General features: G+C 35.3%; 2 protein-coding genes across 3 annotated transcripts; both read right to left on the bottom strand.

Annotated features, from left to right (window-relative positions):
- Nucleotides 1-2,093: 2,093 nt before the first annotated feature.
- Nucleotides 2,094-5,039, bottom strand: LOC109156980 (mitochondrial pyruvate carrier 1-like). 2 transcript variants are annotated; one of them, XM_019304864.1, is made up of 6 exons: nucleotides 4,887-5,039; nucleotides 4,387-4,440; nucleotides 4,056-4,196; nucleotides 3,919-3,973; nucleotides 3,705-3,840; nucleotides 2,094-2,467 (listed from the first exon to the last, which is right to left on the bottom strand). In XM_019304864.1, exons 3-6 carry the CDS (start codon nucleotides 4,146-4,148, stop codon nucleotides 2,434-2,436), a joined length of 318 nt encoding a protein of 105 aa, XP_019160409.1. In that variant the 5' UTR covers nucleotides 4,149-4,196; nucleotides 4,387-4,440; nucleotides 4,887-5,039; the 3' UTR covers nucleotides 2,094-2,433. The 2 variants fall into 2 exon arrangements, with proteins under 2 accessions (XP_019160409.1, XP_019160408.1); XM_019304863.1 differs by lacking the exon at nucleotides 4,387-4,440.
- A 2,314-nt stretch (nucleotides 5,040-7,353) lies between these two features.
- Nucleotides 7,354-16,606, bottom strand: LOC109156974 (cellulose synthase-like protein G3). Its single transcript, XM_019304857.1, has 6 exons — nucleotides 15,931-16,606; nucleotides 11,767-11,919; nucleotides 10,575-10,700; nucleotides 9,930-10,379; nucleotides 8,781-9,128; nucleotides 7,354-8,011 (listed from the first exon to the last, which is right to left on the bottom strand). The coding sequence occupies exons 1-6, from the start codon at nucleotides 16,507-16,509 to the stop codon at nucleotides 7,457-7,459; spliced, it is 2,211 nt and encodes a 736-aa protein (XP_019160402.1). The 5' UTR covers nucleotides 16,510-16,606; the 3' UTR covers nucleotides 7,354-7,456.
- Nucleotides 16,607-20,435: the final 3,829 nt, after the last annotated feature.

Below are 20,435 nucleotides of genomic sequence, written 5' to 3'. Positions count from 1 at the left end.
ACATAAACACATAACACAAGACACATATTTTACAAAAAAAAAAAAAAAAAAAAAAAAAAAAAAAAAAAAAAAAAAAAAAAAAAACCTGTAACGTGAATTGAACAACAAACAGTCACTGTCAAAAATAAAATCCAAAACTACGCGGCCTACGCCGTTTAGGACCAGGATCCACAGTGCTCTGTGGACCAGTATAACGATTGGAAGAGAAGCAGCAATTATACTGTGGACCGCGGTCCACAAAGCTTTGTGGATCATGGTCCAAAACGACAAACACTATAGTGTATCTAAACTGACATTGTCTCACGTATTATTTTCATTATATTATCAAATGAAACTGCAATTGAATTAAAATGAAATTGTACTTGTGTTGAAATGAAACTGCAGTGTATACAAAATGAAACTGAATAACAATTTCACATATTTGAGTGTATATTGTCCAGCGAAACTGTAGTTATATCAAAATAATATTGTAGGTGTGTTGAAATGAAACTGCAATGCATATTTGATGTTTGGACCACAATGCATTGTGTACCTCGGTCCACAGTATAATTTACCGGAAGAGAAGTAGGTGGATAACCAGTCGTTATATCGTGGATCGCGATGCACGTGCACCGCTGTAAAAAATGGCGCCGTTTCTTTAAGTAAAGAAACGGCGGGCCGTTACCGCTAACGGAGCTCGCATGTTTGGTGTATTAATTACCAACTGAAACTACAGTGTATTTAAACTGACACTGTCTCATGTATTATTTTTATATTATCAAGTGAAACTACAATTGAAATGAAATGAAATTGTAATTGTGTTAAAATGAAACTGCAGTGTATACAAAATGAAACTGAATAACAATTTCACATGTTTGAGAGTATATTACCCAGCGAAACTGTAGTTATATCAAAATGATAATGTATTTGTTTTGAAATGAAACTGCAGTGTATATAAAATGAAACTGAATAACATTTCACATATTTGAGTGTATACTGTACAATGAAGCTGTAGTTATATCGAAATAATCATGTAGTTGTGTTTTAATAAAACTATAGTGTATATAAAATAAACTTAAATAACATTTTCACATATTTGAATGTATAAATATCGAGTGAAACTGTAGTTATATCGAAATGAAATTGTAGTTGTGTTGAACAGAAATTGCAGTGTATACAAAATAAAACTGAATAACAAAGTTACTTTTTGCGAAACGGGAACCGTTTCTTTTCATTAAACAAAATGACGTCATTTTGAAGTTCGGTGCATAATCGATTATGCACCGCGGTGCACGATATAATTTGTCGTGGACAATGAAGTGGACTCACACCCAGAAGGGCCCATCTACCGACGCTGAGAGGCCCAGTAGTTAAGCTTGAAAGAACAATAGTTATACCATAGACTCAGGCCCAGTAGTTAAGCTTGAAAGAACAATAGTTATACCATAGACTCAGGCCCAGTAGTTAAGCTTGAAAGAACAATACTGAATATTGACTATTTGACTTGTGATATGTAATTGTGTATATAAATTATAAATATTTAGTATGTAAATTGTGAACATTCAATATGTAATTATGTATTTTCAAACTCGAGTATACCTTGCAAGGTGGAAGTTCATACAATAATTTATTTGCTTGAAAGAAGATGCTTGCGTTGCGTATCCTTAAAACCGTAAACCCAACCAACAAACTGAAATTATTTCAATTAATTATACAGTGGTACCAACTTCTAAATAACCACCGCACCCTCAAATAGTATAACAATTGGTTGTAATGTTGTGTACATTTATCATATCCCAAGAAAATATGACAATTGGCCAAGCTGTGATATTGTGAGAAGTACTTGCCAATTATAAATCTAAGACAACAGACATTATAAATCTTAAGATGAACAGAATATTTTTATGATCATCATAAATTACCATAACCTTGTGCTAGATGATTTTTTTTTGGTAAAAAAAAAAAAAGGATAATTTAATTTATCATATTATTCATATCAAAGGACAGTACATCCAAAAAAAAAAAAAAAAAAAAAGGAATGGAAAACACTCCATACAATGTCATTTTCCTGTTTTGCTTTACAAAGGTATTCAAAAGAAAAGTACAACTTCATCTTACACAAAATATAGTAACTTAAATTATCCTAGAATATTTCATCATTTTCATCACAATCATGAAGATCAATTATTTTGGGATCACTGTGGTGTATGAAACTTGAAAATCTTATTATTGCAGACCCAGACACCTCTCTAAATTCTAGCTGTTAAAGTAATCATACATTAGAGGGCTAGGGAAACACAAAAGAAAACGCATAACTAACCATGAAGATGAAGTTTACAGCGCAGCTTCCAGCTTTACTGTCTAATGGTTAGAATAGAAAAATTAATGAGAAATCGCCCAACAATTCAGCGCGATGAAGGCGCCCACAAAAGGGAAAACAAAAGTAGCATTGAATCACTGGGTTTTGTCCTGCTTCTGCTGCAAGTACCTACATTTTGTTGGGTTGGGGAGTAAAAATCAGTGTGACATTTAAAACATAAATATGTATGGAACACTAACTCATTTAAAAATAGAAAGAATTCCATGCCCTTCACATATTTGTTCCAAAAATACATCTGACTTTAACGTGATCTAGTAACATAGTACCAATTCAAATGGCAATCTTCAGTGATGGATGGTATCAAGTGTTGGGCAAACAAGAATAGACTCGTGCTTTCATTGTCTCCGTGTAAGCCATTACAGCATGTTTGGTTCACGGAATGAATTTTGAGGGAATGGAATAGGTAAGGAATATAACCTGAACCAAATTGTATTGGCCATCAAGTAAAACATATTGTATTATTGATGAAATCACTCTCCCCACAACAAATCAAAGAATGTGCTTTATATAAATAAGAATACTTGACTAACTGGAACTCTAAAACTAGTAAACTACAATGCCTTGTTCTAAATTTCTAATATTCTGCTATGCCCCTTCAAATCAAGGGTAAAAATATTTCCAGAACTGAGAAAAATTGCCTTCATAAATAGCCTTTTGTTTACTTTAGAGATGCCATTATCTTCCCTCTGTTCCTTAAGATACTACATAAGGAGATGGTGATTTTGTAACTAAACCAAACCTAAATGTGAAGTTAAGGAGAGTTTGTATTTACTCATGAGATGAAAAAGGAAATATTGGTCAACCAAATAAACGAAATGCGAAGCAAATATGATGATTCAAAATAGAGGAAGGGAGAATAAATACAGAACCACTCATCTAAACAATTTACCCATCGCCTACGCAAAGCATTTAATTTGTTGTTTTAGAAGAGTGAAGAGGAGAGACAAATTTACTCAAAGCCAACAGCAAATAAAGAGGTAAAATAACAAATTTGACTAAAACTCAATACTATAAGAAATTTAAGGAGAATATGAATCAACTTAAAATAAAGAACTTATGAGAGAGTTAAATACAAAATCACCCATCTAAATTATCACTAAAAGAGGTAAAAGAACAAGATGTTGATATTTAATTTATTGGGCAACGTTCTTTAATCAGCATGATGTCTTCATTGTGGCATGAAGAGGGTGGAGGACTAAAAAGAAAAACAGTATGCAACAACTACACTAGAAGACAGAAGGCAATTAGATAAAGGACATATGAGATCCATTAAACTAACTCTATCAGGATATGTGTGTGTGTGTGGCATGCACTATTCATCTATTCCGAATATATAACCACTTACCCTTGGCCCTTTGCCCAACGAGAAAGTTGATAGAGCTGCACACACTCATTTGATGCATGGCATCCCAAAAGTAAATAGTTTCGAGGTTGTACCATCCATGCAAACCTCATGAACAATGCAGAATATACACACATTGCTGCAACACCAAATAAAAAAAGTATATTAGGCTATAATCCAGCATTGTATTCCACATGTCACGCAAAATGAACTTTACCTGACGTCATGTTTCCAGATATCATCTCAGGGGGCTTCTGTGTGTCTACTAATCCCTGTAATATGCATAACACAATTAATCAAAAGGCCAAATCAAGCAGCCAAAATTTTAAATTCATCAATTAGATGGAGGCATACAGCTACAACAAATCCCCAGTTGGCAACAGGACCCCAGAAGTGAGTTGTTTTAGGGCCAACAGGACTGTTCAGAAATGCTCTAAAGGAAGCCATATGGGGCACACTGATTCAAATTCAACCACAACCACCTGGATGTAAACTCTGAAACCAAAGCAGACAAAACATATTGGTGAATCAAAGCAAAGTGAGAGATGACTATCAGGAAGTCAATGAGAGAATACAATTATAGAAAAGCTGCTAGTTTTGGGGATAACATTTTCTGATAGTAATTTACATCATTAATGTAAATCAATTAATTGCAAAATCAAACAAACATTGAAAGAAATCATACCAAATTCTTGTTTGTTACAATTTCTGGAGCTGAAAGAGCCAAGAATGAAGATACCTAAAAAAAAGTGTCTTATATCTGCAATATTCCATCATAATTCCTAAACAAACTTGATAATACTTCCTCCCTTAAATCCATATAATTAGTCATATCCCGCACTAAAACGATCACGGATTGTCTATATCAAGAGAACAGCTGAGTGACATCTTGAACAAATTCAAACAAATTTATGGCTTCATTTTTATTTTTTTCCAAATTCCATTAAAAAGCACAAATTAATTTTCAACTTAATAAAGCCTGAAATCGAAGCACAAGCGTCAATTTTTTATATTTCACACACAATCAGCAAAAATAATACATAACGCACAGATATGGATGATAATATACACTTCAAACACTAAATCTGTACAACTACAGATGAATCAAATGGCATACATAGATACAGATAGATAGATCCCACTTCCCAGTATAACGAATGTATATCAGAATTCGCGAGGGCGTACCTTTGAACGGAGATGTTGCAAAACGGAGCTTGAGAATCGGCGGCTATGTGTGATCCGAAAAGGATTCTTTTTTTTTTTTTTTTTTTCACTTCATTTTCTTTTCAGACCGCGAAGAGCCGAAGACGAAATACAGTGATCCGCAACGGGTGAGACCTGATCATTGTGGACCATGGTTCACACAAGTTGTATGGACCATATTTTCTATATTGTAAAATAATGTACATTCAGTACAAAAATAATGTATATTATATACAGAGAATATACATTATTTTTGTTCTGAGTGTACATTAGATAATGTACATTCAATACAAAAATAATTTACATTTAATATATTAAAAATGTAATTTTTGTTATGGTCCACATAACATTGTGTGGACCATGGTCCATATAATAATTTGCCGGTGAGACCACCCGAAGTGTTTGTGGTACGCCTATGAGGTTGTGCCACCTGTGAATGAAGAGCTTTAACTTGCTTAAGACTATTGCACTAGTGTAATTTTCTCTCACTCTCAAAATGTTACATCATAAAATTTGTAATTATTCACTAATTACTTGCCATTGAACAATATTTTTTTCATCTCTAAAAAATAATCACACTATCACATCACCTTATTAAAAAAATTATTTTTTATCAATAAAATATTAATAATAATAGAAGTAAAAATAAAAAGGGAAAAGGGTCAAATAGGCCCTCAAACTTTAGCTAAAAAGTCAATTAACCCCTCTAACTTTGTAAAGGTGCAATTACACCCATAAACAATTCATTTTAACGCAATAAAGCCCAAGAACATGTAATTGACCTGCTATCATAGGTCAATAGAAATCCAGCCATCCTCCGGCAGAATTTTCCGGCAAAAAAAAGTGACTTTTCAAGCAAAATCATTGTTGTATGTCCGACGCAATCTGCCTTCGCATTTCCAAAACACCCAAACCCCACCGTCGGACTCCTCTTCTTCCACTCTCCCTTTTTGTGTCCCATTATTCTCAATTCCTAAGCACAATTTTTACATTAGAAGGAACTGCACAGACCATACATAGATTAACACGCATTTAACATATAATGTTGGCTTTAATCAGCGTTTCTGGAACCGCATGCCCACCGCCGCGAGAGATCTCTCTAAGGCGACACCCTCCGCATCTTCCTTTACCGATGGGTTCAAACCTAGTTGCGATCTCCGCCTCTTCCTACGCACAGGCCGGCGCCGGCGGTTGGTAGTGCCGGAGAAACATCCGGTAACAGCGGCAAGAGCAACAGTAGCGATCTCTGTGTTATCTCGTCAGCTTTCACTTTCTTCCTCGTCTCATTTATGTTGTTGGGCTCTATAGTTGCCCTCTATGCTCGCCTCCTGCTCACGCCTAATGTCCATGCGGGCCTGTCCATGAGGGCTCCTGGGCAATTGGTGTTTTCTATGGCGACTCTCCTTTAATCCCTCAAACCAATCGACGACATGAGCTTCTTCTGCTACTTCTATTATTTATACTAATTTTAAGGATAAAGTTCTTGCTTTTATAAATTAGTTCATCTCCGATCGCCGATGACTTTTTGTCGGAAAGTTTCGCCGGAGGATGGCCAGATTTCTAATAACTTGTGATAGCAAGTCAATTACCTGTTATTGGGCTTTATTGCATCAAAATGAGTTGTTTATGGGGGTAATTGCACCTTTAAAAAGTTAGAGGGGTTAATTGACTTTTTAGCTAAAGTTTGAGGGCCTATTTGACCCTTTTCCCTAATAAAAAATGTAAAAGCGGCCAAAATTACATTTGCAAGGCTGAAGGTCAAATTGCAAGTGAGAGTTGCTACACGTAATGTCTTTAAAAAAAAATTCACATCAACTTTACAATTGGGAAGAAATCACGGATACAGTGGCTTAATGGTGTTATAGTTTAAATATTAAAAAATTATTTTTGAGAAAAAAAAAATTTAATGTTTAAACTATAACACCATTAACACCATTAAGCCACTGTTTAAACATTAAAATTAAAATTAGAATTATAAATAAAACTATAGTTTTTCGAACATTGGTCCCGGAGTTTTCGAATAGTATACATATTTTAATTTATATATTCTCATATAATATAGTAATTTTTAAAAAATTAGTTTTTAATGATGATAATATAGATTATAATAGAGATATTATGAGAATATTTTTTTTGAAGGAAAAAAGTTAGCCTAGATTAATGCATAAGTTCCGAAACAAAGTTAGGATAGACAAAGTCTCAAAGCAACGTGTTAGGATGGACAAAGTCTCAGAACAAAGTGTTTGTCTGCGAAGAGGACACTTTGACTAAATAATGTGTGCTAAAACATTAGATAATCTAAGAACAAAGTGAATAGAACATAAAACAAAAGAACTCATCAAAGCCTTGCAGTAACAGTAAGCAATGCCAATATATGACCAGAGGTCAGTTGATGGAGACATGATATTGTCACAGAGTGATATTATGAGAATATATTCAAACAACCTCATTATTGAAGTTGTACATATTTTAGTTTTGCACTATTATATATTACAATGTTATTTAAAAAGTAAAAACAACCTAACATCATGCGTGTATCCTTTCCCTACAAATTAATTTCCAAGAAAGAAAGAAAATGAAATGTAAATAGCCAAAGCAATAAAACTAGAAATGAGAGTGATCTTAGTGGGCATCCTTCCCTTATCACTTCTCAACAACATCCCATGATAGAACGGCAAAGAGTTCAACACCCCATACCCCGCCAGAAAAATCTGAACGACAAACAAATCCAAACCCCTCCCGCCGCCGAGAACCAGCCCAATCCCCCGGAGGAACGCGGCGAGGTTGATGATTGCGGCGGCGGCGATGGGCACAAACAACGGAGACGCAGCGCCGAACTCGAAAACTCCCTGCTCGTACCGCTTCCCTTGCTCGTCGTCCACCACTTTGCTCGTCACCGTGAACCCTTGGTTGGATATGCCCAGCTGCTTGCTGACGAACTCGACGGCGGCGAATAAGTAGGAGGACAGCGCCCTCATTAGCCACATCCTTTGGTCGCTCCACCACCGCCGCCATGTCCCGCCGGTCGAAATGTAGTCGTAGCAGTCTTGCGCGTTTGCTCCGATGAATACAAAAGCGTATACAAGAATCCACATAGTGTCCGACGCCTGAAACAATAATCACATTGTAAATGAAATCATATATTGTTCTTGGACGGTTGGTTTAGCATTCTACCACCGAAACGTAAGGCACTACTAGGTAAATATAAGAAAATAAAGTTCGCCTAAAGTGACAAGGTATATCCTATGATATGTACAAGGTGCAACTTAATAATTGGTACACTTTGTCGTTTTGCATGGTGCGTTTTTAGAATTCAATTCGCACGTTTTTTAGGTACACTTTTACATATCATGCACTTTGTAGTTTTGCTGTGTGCACTTTTCTGTTTGCATTTGAGGGTGTTCTCACCTAATGCAGCCCCTCCCCATTAAAATATATAGAATCAGGATTAGATGAAAACTAATAGTCACATGAGAACATGCACACTAATCTCGTTTAACCATAGTCTAAGATGGTCAAGAAATGAAAATTAAGGGAAAAACAAGATAGCATTTATGTAATTACAACAGTGCCTTGGGAAACCTTGGTAATGCATTCACTGATAACTGACATTACGTTCAAGATCTATAATAGTGCATTCACGTGTGTACACTATTAGTTATCTGGGAATGTAACCAGCATGTTTTTTTTTTTTCATTTTCTCCTTAATTTTCAGCCTTGATCATCTTAGATTGATAGATAAGATTAGTTCGTAGCCTACATGTTCTCACGCCACTTCTAGTTCTAATGAAAGACACACCATATATATAACTTAGTAAGCGCTTGATCTTAGCACACAAGAAATTGAATCCGAGAGGTGAAAAGTAATATATATACCTTTGGGAAGATGGGGAGGCCATTGAGGAGAGTGAGTTGAGGAAGGTAGGAATAAATGGTGACAGGGAAGAGCCAAAAGGGCCAAAAAGCAAGGTGAGTGTAGCAGTATCCCATTATAAAGCCAGCAGTGCGAGTGCCATATGTGAGGGGGGAGTATTTGTTGAGAGCCACTTCCAATAAGCCTACTCCCCATCTCTTGTTTTGGTTCAAGGCATCACCCAAAGAAATTGGTATATCTCCCAGGAAAGCTGGCCTTTTAGGGTTGCAGTATATGGAATTCCACCCTTCACATGTAAGCCTATATCCTGTATATGTATCCTCTACTACGGTTCCATACTTGAATCCCATCTGCAAATTTCATTCATTCAAATCTATACATATAAAACAAAAGGTTTTTCCTGCTCATCAAAGAAAAGACTTCTAAATTTAAAATTGCTATATATGGTAATTTAATTTTTAAAAAATAGTCAAATAGCATAAATTTTATACGAAAAGTCAATTAGCCCTTAACTGTTTAAAAATTATTATAATTAAGCTAATCGACATGTCATTTTCGTGCATCTAAACCTAAGAACCGATGATTGACCTATAATAGTCAATCAATACGATTCCTATGAAGCCTCGATGACTAAAATCGATGACCAATGAACTGTTGCCAGTAACCTCCTTCAATGGCGAAAAAGGCAACTAATAGGTCGCCTTCTCCATTTGGAAAAGGCGAACAACATACCGCCTTCTTAGGTGGAAAAATTGATCTGCTGATTGTTTTTTTCAGTGAAGAAGACTACCTGATAGTCTGATTAAAATAAGACATTGTGGTTATGCGACATAACTGTGACTCTTCCAAATGGGAGCCCCACTGCTCCAATAGGTTGAGAAAGTATGTATGGACATTAACTCTTTGTGCTTCAATAGGTTGAGAAAGTATGTATGAATATTGACTCTTTATACTTCAATACGTTGAGAAAGTATGTATGAACATATACTTAATTGTAACAGAGTCAGTAATACTAAAATATATATATATATATATATATATATATATATATATATATATATATATATATATATATATATAAAACTTGCAATTTTTAGAAATGTACTCTTAAAATTATAGTTTTATTTGAGGAAAATAAATAATGGACTTACCTTATATCCCCACCCACTATCACTTTGGTCCTCATAGTTGCACCTTGCTACATTGTGGGCAAGCTCCAAAATTTCTGGTGCCCTGATGGGCTTTGTGACAACATAATCCGGGCCCAATTCCTCAATTTCTGGGCGAACAAACGTTGATGGGCCACCAAAGAATGTCCGGCGCCAGAAGAAGCATCCAGTCCCATAATAATTTGGGCCCGAAAACCCGTCCATGCCCATTGTATTTATTTGGAAAATATGCTTATGCTCACTTGCGTATATGTCGTTCTCGTTGAGCCCATGAAAGCGTTGGGGAAACTGAATATAACCTAAATTGGGCCGGACAGAGCGGTCCATGAAGTAGCACAAAGCCCGTTTTGGTGCTGAAGGGTCATTGGAGTACATATCACAATCCAAAGTAAGTATTATCGGTGCATTTGTCATCACGCCTGACACTCGAATCTTCACAAAATAAATCAAATAAAAAAATTAGTAAACCAAAATTCTAAAAACAAGTATTATCTGACATTATTGTGTGGGTCATGGTCCACACAGTGCTAAGAGATCATTTTGAATATTATTTCACCGTTAATAATAATAATAATAATAATAATAATAATAATAAGATGATTAAATTGAATAATCGGAAATACTTACAAGGGTATTGAGGGCGCCGCCCTTGTAATGATGTTGGGAGGTCTTGCTTTTTTCCCTTGAAATATACACAAGGCTCGGCATTGGATAACCACTTGTATCTTTGTCTTCCCTACTTTCTAATAACACCTTCTCAAATTAAACAAAACATAAAATTAAAAGAATCAAATAAAATTATATATACTAGGACTATGTGGTCTAATGGTACCCGGGTTGGACTTCCATTTGGAAGATTATGAGTTCGAGCCTTAGTGGAGGCGTTATTGGTTCTTTGTGTTTCAACAGGTTGAGAAAGTATATGAACAGATACTACAATGTAATAGGACCAGTAACTTTCAAAAAAAAAAAAAAAAATTATATATATATTCAATATCTACTCGTCAACTATATCGCACATTACATAATTAAGTAAATATTCAGTAAGAAAAAAAATTGTAAAATTATAAAAAGACATTACAAGACAATAAAAATAACAGTCATGTTTGGTAACACAATTAGCTTATCAGCCAATTTTGACTTATTTAACTACTATTAGTTGTTTGACTTGGTTAAACATTTAATATAAGTATTTGATTAATTAGTTTTTTATAACAGTTTATTGCTCTAAAAATGTTAAACTTATAAAAAAAAATTGTTCAAAATAGCTTTTTGATAAAATCATTTGGCATGTAATCAGCTATCAACGCTAATTTACCAAATATATATATATATATATATATATATATATATATATATATATATATATATATATATATATATATATATATATATATTTTGGATATACCCAGGGTTTTCACCGTCGGACACAGTGACTAATCCTCTCGCTGAATTGTAGGCACCTCTTTTGGGTGGGACAGTTACTAAACATCTTTCTATAATAAGCTAATTTAATGCTATCAACTAATAAACTCACTAACCCAATCAGCTAACAGCTAACAACTATTTACCAAACACTCTCAATATATCAAATGTAAACATATAAAAAAGTAAATATAATATGCAAGTTAGTATGTCTAAAATGTTCCCTAACAACTTAGAAGAGAATTTTTTTTAAAAAAAATGATAAAATTAAAAAGAATGAGTGCAATATACAAGTCACAATTGCAACTGATTAGGACAACACATTTTTTATTTATATTAAAATTGTATTATTATAGAGTAATATAATTTTTATAGATTGAGATAAGAAAGTAACCTGAATAATGGTGGGATGATGTTGGCGAGTAAAACCTGGAGTCCAATAATTTTCAAATGCCAAACGCTCTTGTTCATTGGTTATGTACTCCTCATTCATCTTCCCTCTCTCACATACCTTCTCTACTCTTTCCTTCATGCTTTCATACATCATCTGCAAAAACATTTTATCATTATTATATTCAAAGTTCCTGGCGGCCCATGCTTAAAACACAATTAATTTAAGAGAGATTTCAATATATAATAATTATGTTTATGGGTTAGAAGATCTTATGCAAATCTTTAAATTGTCATGTATTGAGCAACCCATGTTGACTATTCAATCATCGTAGTCATAATCCATCTAACTCATTTTAATTTGTATCTTATAGTTATAAGCCATTTAATAACTTTTTTTTTTCTTTGATCAATCAAAAAGTGATCCTTACTTTGATGTGTTTAAAGTTTTTAGATTATATGATCCTTACTTTCATTTTATTATATGAATCAAGACTTGAATATACAGCCCGCATGGACAGTTTCGTTGGTTCCTAATAGGCCATTTGATTGCAAAAAATGAATTAAGGAGGAAAGGAATTGTAATTCCTTGGTAAAGCTAGGGATAATGTATGAATAAAGTAGGAATTCAAATTCCATTGTTTGGTAGGCAAGAATTGAATTACTAGGAATTTAGTATTTGGTATATATGAGAATTGAAAGGTAATAATAAGTAGTATAAATACTAAAATGACCTTGGTATTATATGAAAGGTAATAATTAGTAGTATAAATACCAAGTGAAATGTAATTGTAATTCCTAGAGAAAAATGTAAGATTATTAGGGAGGCAATTAGGTCCTCGCACTACAAACTTTCTTTCCATTATTATGAAATTGCAGTTCCTATGGGAGGTGGGATTTGCGGTTTCTCAAATTTGAAGAATTGCATGTAATTCTATAGAATTGCAATTCCTCATAATCAAACTCTGTAATTTTTCACTTGTTGAAATTAAGTGGAAAACAAATTACAATTCCTCTCTACCAAACATGTCATAAGTAGTAGATTGTGAACAAGAACTAGTGCTGTCAATACGGGCTGGCGGGGCGGGGCGGGCTAAAAAAGCCCGCTCCTAAACGGGCCTGGGTTTGATAGGCCCGGACCGCCCCGCCAGTGGCCCGCGAGCTAGGCGGGCCCCCGCCGAAACCCTTTTTTTAAAAAAAAAAAATTGTTCATCAAACATCTAACTAATTAAAATAAATTGATACATAAGTCATAACTCACATAAAACATAATAATCAAACATTAAATATTACATAAAGTTCAAAGTTCATAGTTTATCAAACATCAAACTAGTCACAATTACAAAGTCCAAAAATATTACACATAAAAATAATTTTAAAGTGCATATTTTATATAAAAATATTTTATATAAAATAAAATAAAATAATGGCGGGCAACCCGCGGGCTCGGGGGGCGGGCCTGGCGGGCCGCGGGCCTAAGCGGGGCGGGCCAAAAAAGCCCGCTCCTAAACGGTCCTCTATTTTCAAAATCCGCCCCCTACCTAAGTAGGGGCGGGGCGGGGCGGGCCGGCGGGCTAAGCTCGTTTTGACGGCTCTAACAAGAACACCAGATCATGCCTTAGTAGCTAAAATATAGGAGTTATACCCAATTTAGTCCTCTTACTTACTCTCTCTCTCTCTCTCTATATATATATATATATATATATATATATATATATATATATATATATATATATATATATAAAGTAACTTAAGACAATTAATGATAACTGCAGTAGAAGGTCAACAATATCATTGTCTCACATTTATAATTAACTGATTAATTTGACCATTTCAATCCGTCTCTTCTTGAGCCGGCCCAAAAAAAAAAAAAAAAAAAAAAATTCTAAATGATGAGTATCAATGCATATGCATACTGACAAAAACTGGGTTAGGATTATACTGTCGTCATAAAAAAAAAAAAAAAAAAAAAATGCATGGCCAAGCAATGATATGAATTTAAGTGGACAAAAAACCTAAAGTAATTGGCCACGGGGCTTGTCATTTACTGCAACTCTGCAAGTCGGTCTAGTGACTAGTCGGTCCAATTCTCAAGCATATACATGCCATAAATCAATAGTCATGTGTCTAATATACTAAAATAAATGGGAACTTTTTCATTTCATAAGCATGGTAGGTACCCAATATAAAAAATAATAAGATAATCATCTAATGAGTTATGATATTTAATTTCAATAAAATTTTAGTTAATGGTAAATATTTAATTAATAATTTTAACATTGAGTCTTGATTGGTTATGAAGTTTTTAAATTTATTTAGAAAATTTTAATTTTAATAAATTTAATATTTTACTCTCTAACTTCTTTTTACTTTAAATTTACTTTTCTCTATTTTGTGTATAAATAAAAGTAATGTACAATAAGTATAGCATTAAAAAAATTATAAATGAAGTCTTTTAAATGACATCTATGATCTATATTGATAATTTTTTGAATTTATCTTAACTAATTTACAATTATATTACATTAAGAATTTCTCTGTAAGTTACTACTGCAATAACATGTTCATTATGTTAAGAACTCCTCTGTTAGTACCAAGGACGGTAAGTTACTAGGAGTGTATGTTAGAAGAATAGAGAATGTAATAAAGGAGGGTAGGCTATTACAATCAGGTCATTGACAACTACGTAGCAATGATCACCTAAACAAGTCAATTTCAATTTAATTGCATATTTTTAATTGGTTCATGGATCTAATTACACTTTTTTTTTTTTTTGAGTTGAATGAACCAATTACTTATTTGTATATCGTTCAGTGGCCTATTTGAGTATTATTCTAAAGAAAAATTTTAATTTATTAAAATTATAAACAAAGTAAAAAAAACCTTTCAACCAATGAAGATTCATGGTTAAAACTAACAATTAAATATTGTACACCTTTTGTAACAATTAAATACTCATTATTAACTAGAATTTCATTGGAACTAAACATTTTTCCTAGTTGTGACAAGACATCTCCCCTACTATTTTTAGGGTTAGGCATTGTGTTGAATTTGGCACTAGAGAAATTTGTTAATGTAAATTACATACGACAAATAGGTTACTGAACTACACGCGAATATGTAATTAGGTCATCGAAGTAAAAAAAAAAAAAAAAAAAACTTTAATTAGGTCACTGAACCACCTAAAATTATGTAATTAAATAAAAAAATAACCCATTTGGCCGGTCATTTCTAATGTGATGGTTAATTTATTAAAAGAATATTTTTAAAATATTTAAAATAATATTATAAATTTGATTTAAAAAAAAAAAATCCAAGAAACAAACACAACACTCATCCCTTGCCTTTGTCTCCAATTAAAGACAAAGGAAGTTTATTTAAATACTGTATCCTTTTGTAACAATTAAATACTCATTATTAATTAGAATTTCATTGGAACTAGACATTTCCCCCTACTAGTTTTAGGCCGGGTTAAGCATTGTGCTGATTTTGGCACCGGAGCAATTTCTTAAAGTAAATTATATACTGCAAAATAGTTTTTTTTTTAATAAATAAAATAGTATTTAATTATATATGTGTATAAATTAATGCATGCGCAATAGATACAGAAGCACACACGACATACATGCACAACGTACACACAGTGTATGCGACTTCACTCGCATTTATATTATGTTCATATGATATCTTATTACTATATTTTATTTATTATTTAATTGAAAGTTCGTAATGTTAATTTTAAAATGTCAACCATTTTAGTTGAGCCCTCTCCATGAGGTTGATAGCCCAAAATTAATTTTAGTGCTAGGGTCAAAAAATTTAAACCCGACGGAAAATAAATTGACTAATTAACCAAACTAAAAAGTTTGACAATCCAATAGGGATAACATGAAATCGAAAAGTCCCGTCCGATTGACATTCATATCTCTAATTATATATGACAAATGAATGAAAATCATGAAATATATAAAACCTGACAAATATAAAAATAACCAGGACCACCGACCACGTAGAAATAACTATATTATTATACTATGAACAAATTTTCAACGCCCTAAGCAAGTGAAATTTGTTTTAGATTATTTTATATTATATTATGAACAAATTTCGTTGAATTTTTCATAGATAAATTTTATTTCATTCTAATGAAAAAAATAAATAAATTTACCTTAAGCTTTTGAGCATGAAGACTTGTACCATAACCAGACGTGAAGAACACATCCGGACACCTGTCGACGACCTTATTTTCCCGGCAAAACGGCAGCCAGTGTCCGGCGAACTTCGCCGCCTCCATGAAAGCGAAGAGGGTAAGCTCCGATCCGCCATCGTCCGACACGTAAACCGATATCTTCTCCGGCGGGTAGTCGTACGCCATGACCGACAAGGCCGTGTTCACCACGTCCAGCGGCGGCTCCTTGTACGGATCCGCCGTGCATATAAAAACATCCATCGCCGGAAAATCCTCTTCCTTCACCGCCTTCTCGAGATTCTCCAGGAACTCCGTTCTCGTCACCTGCCGCATGTGGTAGGCCTGCGTCGTCGACCACATGAAGGCGAAAACCAGGTCGGCGGCGAGCATGGCGGCGTGTACGAGGAAAGAAGAAAAGGCGGTGGAGCTGAGGAGGGTCTGGACATGGCGGTAGAGAAGAGATGCGATGGCGAATACGTATATAAGAGCGTATATACGGTTGAAAATCATGCGAAAAGGCATGAGCTTTAGAGCGTTAAGGGGAGTGGGAGTCGCCATTTTTTCTCTGCTAAAAGATAGGCCGGGCAGCTTGTATCTATATAACACAAAGATTCCTTTCCAGATCTGCAGGAAATTCTATTATTGGACGGACGGACCAATAAGTCTGTAATTGACTGAGGGGGTCTAGATTAAATAGTAAATATAATCCATTCGTCCCGATCAATGACTGAGTAGGTGAAACATAATTTTTATATCTAGATAGTCACCTGATCCAACATATTATGCTCTCACATACTGACCGAAAATTTCTCTCACCAACCAAAACAAACAACATGCCTAAGCAACCACATTTTTAGTTTTTTAGTTTTTTTTGGGAGTTTTTCATACATAAAAACTTGTCTTGGGTTTGTAGACCATTCAAACACGCCTGGTGCGTGCACTACTGGGCGCGTGAATCTATATATATTAATAGAGATCAAATGCGGTAATAGGCTTCAGATAAACAATGAGGTTTATACTTTATGGTGCGTTGATTTTATATCATCAATTTGAGACAGTTGATCATTTACATGCATGTTGGTAGAAGGTTTTTTTTAAAATAATTTTTCTTGATTTAAGCCGTTGATCTAGATTGGATCAACGTCTCATATTTCACCCCATTTTTCACCTGGGAGAGTCTTCGCACATGAACTAATCCATATATACATATGTGTGTGTGTGTGTGTGTGTGTGTGTGTGTGTGTGTGACCGCGGTGACAGTTTCGTAATTATCATGAACTTCACTATGTAAACTTCAACACTTAAATATGCAATCATTAACAATTAAATATGAAAACTTTGTAAATTTTATAAAATCAACGAAAATCCTAATTTTAAAATCTAAACCGTAAATGCTAGAGGCTAAGCAGTAAAAAGTGAACCACTAAACCAAACAAAACAAAAGACGCAGTCATAAACTTTTAAATCAAAACCCTAATTAAGTGCAATGTATTTTCGTTTTTTTACAAGTGCAATCTTTTAAATATTAAATGTGCAAACTTGAAAAAGTATGAAAATTGCATATTTTAGTATTCAAGTTTGCATAGTAAAGTTGGTGATAATTACGAAATTACCATCACATTTCTTTAAAATCAGATTTAGTCCATCCAATTTTTCCAAATGTAAAGTTGAAATTGGTTTTTAGTTTTTTTCTAAGTACTTGTTCTCATATGATCCAATACATATATATATATATATATATATATATATATATATATGTGTGTGTGTGTGTGTGTGTGTGTGTGTGTGTGTGTGTGTGTGTGTGTGTGTGTGTGTGTGTGTGTGTGTGAACCTATATTAACATATGAACCTCAGAACTAATGTGGGAAATTTATTTAGCTTAGTGGGCAATGTGCATATCATCTATAACACAATGCACACACGTTGTGTACTGCGCCCTGGGTTGACTTTTTCTGTGCATCATGTTCTGGACCGTTGGATGATGCAACATCATATCAAGGGAGTGCATAGGTTCTCAGGTTCACACATTAAGGTAAGTTCTCACATGAACATAAAAATCAATGATTTGGTCCCTCAATTGTTGACGAACTATCAATGTAGTCCCTCAATTCCATATTCATCAATTTGATCCTCGAAATAAATTATTTTTGGTCGAATAACTCCTTCAGATCGTGTGCCGTCATTCAGTCGGTGAGGACTCCGATTTAGCATGGGTATTTTGGTCTTTTCTTTTCTTCAACCCTCTTCTTCCCACCTATCTTCCAACATCCTACGCATCCATGAATCAATGAATCAATGATCTCAAAACCAAATCTATATCAACATTCATCCCTACATTTTCCCAGATTCCTACTTGTTCTACTCCCACTGCTTCTTTCCTCATTCATGATTCACCTTTAAATTAAAGATTCCCACTTTTTGCTCCGCCATATTTCCATCGCATTCCGCAGTCACCATCCTCTTCCCAATATTTCTCATTGCCGCAGTGGCGCTAGCTTATGGTTGCTCGCCACCGTCCTCTACTGTGAACGCCTCCACATGCCAGCCTTTCACCGCTGCTCCTCCATACCCCTTCTCCGCCTCACCTGGCTACGGCCACCCTTCTTTCCAAATCCAGTGCTCCTCTCCTCGCCTTGCTTTCATCTCCATTAACAATCTCACATTTTCACTTTGCCACTGCGACCCCGGCCTGCTCTTCTCTCCTGTTTCTTCTATGTATCAGTTTTGCAAGAACTGCTCTGTGTTGATTTCGGAGATCCATTTCTCTTTCTGGGTCACCGTTTCGGGTCTCGGACTCTTCCTACTCCCGATTATCGGTCCTCCCGAAAGAAAAAGTTGATTTCACCAACAAATAATATATAACTTTTGAACTTGGTATATATATATATATATATATATATATATATATATATATATATATATATATATATATATATATATAACACCCCTAATTTTTAAAACATTTAAAGCTTATGAAATAAATATGATTCTATCATTAATACCCAAACAGAGCGGAGCCTAACAACATAAGTATCGGGGTGCTATGCCACACCTTGGCTGGAGAATCTAGATGCACATGCTACAATTAACTAATCTAAGCATATTCCATAGGTAATATTCAAATACAATCAAGGCGCACATGCCGTCTATACTAAGACTAGCACTAACTAAAGCTAAGTCCACGAATCCGTCTAGCGCGCTCCGAAGCTACTGGTCAGTACCTGAAAAACATATGGTGTGACAACCGTCAGCGAATAATGCTGAGTAACCCACTCCCACGCGTTGAGTACAGTATAGGTAGATATAAGAAAAGCATTTTGAGACTCGGGAATACATATATAGTTCTAAACAACTCTAGCTTTAAAATCAAGATCAGGGCTCGAGACATACCAACAGACTCGACACTATAAAAACACATAAACGTACTAGCATGCATCCTAAGACCTCAAGACAAGACAACAACAAGACTCAAACTCCATTCGCAGATCTGTTCCGCCAAGGCAAGGCACAATATCACTCCAAGGGTACTGCAGCACTACACTCCAAAAGTGTTGTAGCCCATAATGTATCAAAGGAACTGTAGCACCACAATCCAAAAGTACTACAGCCCACCGCATGCCAAAGGTACTGCAGCACCACACTCCAAAAGTACTGCAACCCATAATATCCAAGGTACTGCAGCGGCACACTCTAAAGGTACTGCAGCCCATAACACCAAAGGTACTGCAGCCCATAACACCAAAGGTACCGCAACACCACACTCCAAAAGTACTGCGGCCCCATCAGATCTGTCTTCCAGCACAATAGTACTCGACACTCAACAATACTTCAGCAAGGGGTAGTCAAAGGGAAGGGTACAACAAACACATAGACTCTTATCAACGGTTGACACAATACCAACACACAACCCATGGGGAACACTTTAGACTCTTCCTCCAATGACAATCAAGGAAACCACAAGACTCGCAAGGGAACATACAAACCTCATCTTAGGCCAACGTGATACCAACTTAAACCACATGCAATACCCAAGACCCACGACTCCTAATTTGGTATCCACGACATCAGACTAGACTCACAAACGTCAACGGGGCACAATGGGGTACGGGGAAAAAACAAACGGGACCCAACGACACACCGCCCTGCCCGTACCAGCGGGCGGTACGGCGAGAGGACAACCTCCACCGGACTGCCCGCCGGCGGGCGACACTGTACTAGCGGGTACACCGGCGGGGACCACCCGCTGGCCACCCGCTGGTACGGTGGTCGTACCTGGCGGGTGGTCAGGTGGGGTTCATCCCCCCACCAACTACCCGTTGGTACGAATGTTCTTGGATTATTTTCCCAACCCGGGAATTCATCAAGCTTACCCAAAATCAAGTCCAAACACATCCCAACACACATCAATAACAACAAGGACTTGAACACCAAGAATAAGCCAAGAAACAACACAATTACACCCTAGACACAAGCCCTAAACATGC

Source organism: Ipomoea nil, unplaced genomic scaffold, assembly GCF_001879475.1.
Source record: "Ipomoea nil cultivar Tokyo-kokei standard unplaced genomic scaffold, Asagao_1.1 scaffold2761, whole genome shotgun sequence".
Taxonomy (NCBI): domain Eukaryota; kingdom Viridiplantae; phylum Streptophyta; class Magnoliopsida; order Solanales; family Convolvulaceae; genus Ipomoea; species Ipomoea nil.
The sequence above is the reverse complement of the archived record's forward strand: the minus strand, read 5'-3'. Positions and strand labels throughout refer to the sequence as shown.